The 7,620-nt window shown below is 30.5% G+C and overlaps 1 protein-coding gene across 1 annotated transcript; it reads right to left on the bottom strand.

Annotated features, from left to right (window-relative positions):
- Window positions 1-2,727: 2,727 nt before the first annotated feature.
- Window positions 2,728-7,150, bottom strand: LOC108338848 (tetraspanin-3). Its single transcript, XM_017575893.2, has 2 exons — window positions 6,497-7,150; window positions 2,728-3,198 (listed from the first exon to the last, which is right to left on the bottom strand). Exons 1-2 carry the CDS (start codon window positions 7,007-7,009, stop codon window positions 2,854-2,856), a joined length of 858 nt encoding a protein of 285 aa, XP_017431382.1. The 5' UTR covers window positions 7,010-7,150; the 3' UTR covers window positions 2,728-2,853.
- Between the last annotated feature and the right edge of the window lie 470 nt (window positions 7,151-7,620).

The raw sequence follows: 7,620 nt of genomic DNA on the forward strand, positions 1-7,620 counted from the left end.
GATACAAATGCATGTTAGTTAATTACTTTATGTATGATTTTTGTTTCTTTTAACTGATTATTTTTGTGCTCTTGTCCTTCATAGGCGCATTTTGTTTTCTCTCTCACTGTGACGAAACTTTGTTCCGACGAATCCACCTTTTGAAGGTTAGTTTTCATTTTCGTTTTCGTTTTGAAGAACTTATTTGTTGAACTTGTTTGTTGTTTTCTTTGTTGAACTTGTTTGTTGTTGTTGTTTAGTTAAACTTATTTGTTGTTGTTGTTTGATTGAGCTTGTTTGTTGTTGGTTATTATTGTTTGCTGTTGATACTATACTACACGTTCATAGTTCATGCTTTATAAAATATCAAAAACTGAAATTTGTTGTTTTTTTGCTTTTTAGATCTAGTAGAGTTATAAAAAAGGATCACAATTAATTAAAAAAAGCAAAAAAAAAATTGATTAATGAGCAATTTCAATAATAGGGTTCATTGATATTTGCTTTTGATACCACTCCAAAAAGCCTCTTACTAAGGGATGTATCTTATGTGTATATAAACACATGTGTATTTCATATTTTATCCGATGTGAGACTTTGTTTGTACCTAACAAAGTTAACGTCTACAAGCCCAAAATATTCGACGTTGTACGCGATTTTTGTATTAGTGTAACCATTATGTAAGTGTACCTATTTGATTAATTCATCATATTGCTGTAACCTAAATTCTTGAAACATTTTCTTATGTCATTTTAAAAAGGGTTAAATATATTTTTGTTCCTTAACTTTCAGCGAAAATTAAAATTAGTCTTTTTTCAAAATCTTTGATCCAATTTAGCCTTTTAACTTTAGAAATATGTGGATTTAATCTTTTTAACTAAATCTTGTTAAGTTTATTTGACATTTTAAACGCGTTTCATGATATCATTTGAGTTGTTTCACCTTTTGACATATTTTTACTTTAATGTTAACTAAGAAACATATTTGAAATATCAAATAAATCTACAATAGTTTGATTAAAATGACTAAATCTATATAATTCTAAAGACGTGAGACTAAATTGATTCAAAATTTCAAAAAAAAAATTAATTTCAACTTTTATTAAAAATTAAAAGATCAAAAATATATTTAACTCTTTTAAAAGTAATGTTCATATTCTCTACGAGCAAAATTGAAATGAAAGACAGTCAATAAAAGTATTTGAACCTATCTATAAACTATTCAATTTTTTTAACACTAATCCAATCCTAATAGTTATTTGGTCTAACATATAGAGTATATAAAGTAATTGACTGGTTTTTTGAGGAAGATTCATGAAGATAATCTTATCTATTTCGAAACCTTAAAGTTATAATTTTATAACATTTATGAGTTTTTTTCTTTATATATTTTTCATTTTTTATATATATTATTCAAGTTTTTCATTTTCAACGTTCGACTTAAATTTACATTTGGATTTCGTAACCATGATAATCATTTTTCCTAGAATAAATACACAATAGTGCAAATGGATGGACATCCATGAAAGATCAAGAAAAGAAGAAAGCAATACTGAAACAAGTTCACTCTCTAGTATTCTGCTAAAGTTTAGCCAATATTCAAGGTCCAGACAAAGTTGTTAAGTCTAAAGTTGTCAAAGTTCACCGAAAAATAGAAAATCAAAACCCTGTTGCAGAATGACGTGTTGTCTTGAGTCACTGCCAGTTAGATTAGGTAGACTAAACAATCAATAATAAATAAATAAGCTATCTAATAGCACAAAGCTCTGTGTAATTTTTCAATATACAGTGATGATGATGTCTTTGTTTATGAATGTTGACTGGTTTAGTCTTTCCATCTTCAGAAGAGAGTTCTAATTATGCTATGCATCGTCCAAAAAACTAAAATTACTGTCATATAATCTATCTTTTATATATTAGAAAGAAATTTCTGGGAATAAACTTTTGGAATACAAAAAGACTACAAGAGCACATAGAACCAACAAGAACAAAACTCATACATGTAATCCTAACCATCTATCTGAAATGATGACAGATGTTTCCCAAATGCATGCAGGAACAACCCCACTTGCACACGCTATGTCCAAATTAAATGATGTTCAAAACCATCTTGAGTGGTGAAAGTTCAAAGTATAAAGGATCACTAGTGTCAAAATCTGCATTTGAATTCACCATGATTGTCTATTTTTCGTGCTTCCTTCAAATTAAAAGACAAAGGTTAAACTTTTTCAAAAACAATTAACACGCCATCTACCAGCAAAACTTCTTTCAACAAATGGGTGCAAGTTATTTCATATTTAATTGCATTATAGAGCACAGTCAAATTAAATTTATCATGTCAAGCTTATAGGTTAGATTAGGTGCCTTAAACTAAACTTAAAGTTTTATTTGATAACGGTTAGAATACAAACAAAAGTTTTACCTCAAATATTTACATAGATTTATATATATAATATATTAAAAGACTTTTTAAAATGATACTAGAACCAAATCCATAAGAGTGTGGTTTCGAAAGTACAATATCTTACCACGGGAAAGTTTACTGATTTATATTCTTTCAAATCAATCATATATTAATCAATTTTGTATATATTTATTTCATCAAATTTAAATCATTCTGATTCTTAACTTAATTTTCTTTAATTTTCTCCATTATTTCATTTTCCAATAAAGTCTAAAATATTTTCTCTATCCTTACAAATCCATCCATACTAATTCCAACATTAAAAAATGTGAAGTTACCAAGCAAATATATAATAATTAAATACTCATTCTTGGAAGATGAAAACCAAATTCATGTTTGAGACAAAACCATTAGAACATCCTAGTTACAAAGGAAAAAAAAGGCTCAAAATCCTAAGACATGTTTGGCATGGCACTAAAGATGAAAGGCACTAGGTTGTGACTTTGTCATCCTGGCTTCACCATAGGGTTCATCATTATCCATCCTCTTGTTGTTCCTATATGCTGCATAAGCAACTATGTAAACAATGACAAGGAGGATCATAACAACAATGTTGATCACTGAGACCTTCCTCCAACTCTTCTTCAGACTTGCCAGCACACCAGCCTTGCAGGAATTACAGGCATAGCAAAGTTGTTCTTGATCATTGCTCCACCTTGTGCAATCTGCATTGGCTCCCATCAATCCTGATCCTAGGTTCCACACAGTCTCATTCTGATACACATAACCACATTCTGCGGGGGGCTTGCAGCAACCAGACTGTAACACACAAAACAGAACATTACTTCATTCTACTGCATGACATATAGGTTTAACAACAAAATATTAAGGTCATTTTGGTTTGAATCAAACAAAAAATTTAAAAATAATTGTTCGGATCTCAAATATGTCAAATGACATTGTTATGATTAATTACCATAAATCCGAAATACTTTAAAAAATAAAATAAAATAAAAAATATTTAAATTGTCTTATATTTCCATTCTTAAACAAGATAGAAGTATTAGGTATGATAAAAACATATATATCAGATTCCTAATCAACGTAAAAGTATTAGGTATGATACAAACAGAAACAATTCAGAATATTTAACATCAATAAGTCGTCAATAAATTCATATAAAAATCAAAACACTATTTTTAATTAAAACAGTCAATACATTTTTGAGTCATTTGAATTATATATTATTCTTATTTGGTTTTAAATAATGTCTCCCTTTCAACGCATCACCATGAACTTATACATACATTTCCAGTCTCTTATCAATTATTTGATTAATTTTGAACTTTTAAGTTGAACAAATTTCAAAGTAGTATCTTAAAGTGTCTGCATTATTGGTATTTTGGTCAGTTCTTTTATACAGTTCTTGATAATTTTGGCTGACCCAAAAGACTCTCTCATAATTAGTCGTACTTTTGGTCTGTTAGGTACAAAGAAAAAGGGTAAATGGAATTTAAAAAATGGATAAAAATAAGTGGAAATGAAGTAGAAATTAAGATATTTAATTTTAAAAAATACGAAAAATGTGAGATAAGAAAAATAACTAAAAATAAAATGAAAAAGTGCATAGAACTCAAACAAATTTATTTCTCTTCTGGTTTTGTATCACTACTCTTCTAATGAAACCATTACTATTCATGACATGCTATCAAATTCTGTATGATTTCCTGACAGACATAAAGACAAACATGATCTAACCCTTTAGAGACTCAGTAAAAAAAATCTTAAACTGTGAAAAATTTAATTAAATAAAAATAAAAAATCAAAAGTGTATTTTAGTAAAAAAAATATGATAATCTTCCTTTATTTAACCAGGACTGCTTTCAACAAACAGAACCTTGAAACTACCACCCCACCTGCTGTCCTGTGCTGAGTTTGTGAAAACAGTTGCATGAATATTTTGTGTTTTAAAAAAGAAGAGATTTTGTGTTTGTCTTTATCGTTTGTGCCGCGTGGCAGTTATTGTTTAATTACCCTTTTTCTTTCCCCCAGAAAAATCTTATGGCATGAGCATGCACTAAAAAGTTACTTTCTCTAGAGACATGGATTACAACATGCTGAGAACAAAATTGTCAGTGTGTGTCTCATCTACCAATTGGAGCAACACACGAATCCTAAACACACGAATCATAATTTAGATAAGGAAACCGTCAAGATATTCTAAAAGATCAAAAAATCAGCCAGTACAACATAAGAAATCAACACTCTGAAGTCAAAACCTTAATAAATCATAAAACTATGAATAATGGTAGATGATGACACGTAACAGTGTGAGAATAAAATAATCATCAAAGAGTAAATTTTTATACTTTTAAAAACAAAAGTAAAAAGTAATAAAAACTAGTATAAAAAAATTTGTTAAAATATTATTATTTTAAATAGACAGTATAAGTAAGAAGTAGCCATTATCTACAGATCTTTACCAATAATGTTGAACAACATAGTATCAACTATAGATAGCTATAGTTAAGCAATTTAACATCTAAAACACATTGTACAAATTCCATTATTGAATGATAATGTGTATAAAAAGTATGGCCTTGTAGCATCTTCCACAATTTTGTCACCTCAAGATTCTTAATACATGTACTACACATGGAAACAACAAAGAACCTAAAAGATAAAATCATCTTCAAAGTTTAAAACGTATCCTAGAACATTTGGGGGAGCTTGTAGAAAGGAGAAAGCGACAGGTAGTTAGGTTATATGTATACATCATGCTTGGCCCAGCCAAAAAAAGTATACAGGTGTAAATAAAGCCTAAACAGAAACGCATAAGAAGTCAATAATTCTAACTCATTATGCAATGCTTAATTATCAAGAAAGAAAAAGGTTAGGAATATGGACAAAAACAATGCTGAAAGAGATAATATCATTAAGCCCCTCACTAGTTAAGAACTGTATTATTTCGTGGTAAATGATATAATGATTCAAAATTAAGCAATTATAACAAACTATAATTCTTTGGTACCATGATTATGTTTAATGAATGTCGTTCAGTACCATAATCTATTACTTATCAGCAACATGGGCACCCCCAAAAATGGTCCTACCATGACACATCATTGTCTATCTGTCATTACTAACAAACCTGTTCAATAGTCTGCATAAGAAAAATCCCTTCATGGCATGTTATCTAACATGATCACTCTTTCATATGATGTGTATACACAATTATGTAAAGACCAAAGCCAAATATGTGACCATGACCCATTTGGTATCTAGTAGTGATGCCACCCCTTTCCATAACAAAGTACATCAATTATCACAATACACTATAGTTACTGATGCTATATTTTCTTTCCTGTTTTATAAAAAAAAAATGTTTTATAAACATCTAAAACAATCATTTCTATAGCTAAAGAAAAAAGAGTTTTATAAAACATATGATTAGAAACAGGAAAATAAAGTATATGCATAATAGGTATTTTCATTTTATTTATTTCCATTTGTTTAGGGTTCAATGAATTAGACAGAGAACCATAACTTCCGGAATTGACAAATGAAAACCCATCACCCCACATGCCGCAGGGTTTCTTGCAGAGAGATTTAAGATCTACTCATTTAATACATGCTCTTCCTTTCCTTCAACTTTGTTTCACCCATACTTTCTTTGGAACCACTGAACAAAAACCTTTCCTCAAAAAGAAAATATATTTTTTATAAACTTTAACGTTAATTACTCTATAAATCATTTCTTACAACATCCATAATATAACACATTTTTTTATATTATTTTTAACGTTGATTGTTTTCTTTTAATCAATTACAGAAAAAGTTGAACTGCCAACAACCAATCAAAAAGTAAATAACTGCAATTCCTGCTCCAACAACCGTTTCAAATCAGTCAACAAACTATAGGGTGCCCTATCTTATGTGTTTCAAAATTCAAAAAACAAATAACAATCTCCTATTTCAGAGTTTTTTTCAGTTGAAAAAACGATGGAAGAAATAGTATAAAAAATCAATTCAGAGATTGGTCCAGATTATTGAAGAAACAGAAACAGAAAAGAAGAAAAAAGAAAGAAAATGAGTGAAGAGAGATTAATGCATATACCTGAATAGGTGTGAGGTGTCTAACGTAGAACATTTCAGCAGTTTCAGGAACTCCATTAATGGTTCTCCCCATCTTCGCACACACTCTGGAATCCCTAATGCACGAACCTATCTTCCCCCAGTAGCTATCACTCGCCACGCGCTCCTCCAACCACCCTGAATAGTCCTCCAAGTTGTACTCCAAATACGCCCGGTTCATCACCCTCCGACCCGACCCTTTGTCCGTCACCACGTACGCGAATATGATGAAGCCGATCAGCACCGCAATCACCACGAACATCACCACCAGGTACAGCCGCATCAGAAACGTGTTCCGGTAACACGCGCCGGCGAAACCCGCCAGCGACACCACCATGATGCTCACTCCGATTATGATCAACGGCCACTGCAGGAACTTCAGACAGTCCGTGTTGTTCGCTCTGCTGCTCAGCCATATCCCACCACCTAGGATCGGAACCGACAACAGAAACGTTAGGAAGTTTAGCACACCGATCAGGTGGTTGCTTGTTCTCATCTTACAATCTTCTTCTTCTTCTTTCTTACTTTCTTCTTATCTTCTTCTGTTCCTTTCTTAAGCTCGGAAAATAGAGTTATGACAGTAATGGAAGCTTGAGTTGTATTTATAAATGCAGTCTGTGTTGTAAGCATGAAATAAAACGAAAGATGTGTTTTTTCTTTTTTTCTTTTCTTTTCGTTAATTATGGAGTCTCATAATATTTTGACAATAACATTTGCGAGCGCGTGAGGGAAAGAGTACTCGCTGTGGGTGTTCGAAACGTGTGTGTTCAATAATTAAATGACTGAAATAGCCTCGCTTATTTTGAAAGTCCGTGGCTCTTGGTCACTTCTTTGGGATGTTAAATAAATAAATATATTTATATAAAATCATTTATCTTTTTCAGAAAATGGTCGGTGGAATATACATCCAAACAATGAGTGTAACTCCGTTTTTCGTGGACGAATCCAAACGACAAAAATAAGAAATAGAAAGAAAGAGTTTAAAAAAAAAATAATAATATTTTCACAACATTCTTTTTAATAATATTTTAATAATATCTATATGTGATTTTGTGATTAATCGATATTTATAATTATTATTATTGATTATAAAATAATTTTAAACCA

This window comes from Vigna angularis, chromosome 5 (assembly GCF_016808095.1).
Source record: "Vigna angularis cultivar LongXiaoDou No.4 chromosome 5, ASM1680809v1, whole genome shotgun sequence".
In the NCBI taxonomy this organism is placed as follows: domain Eukaryota; kingdom Viridiplantae; phylum Streptophyta; class Magnoliopsida; order Fabales; family Fabaceae; genus Vigna; species Vigna angularis.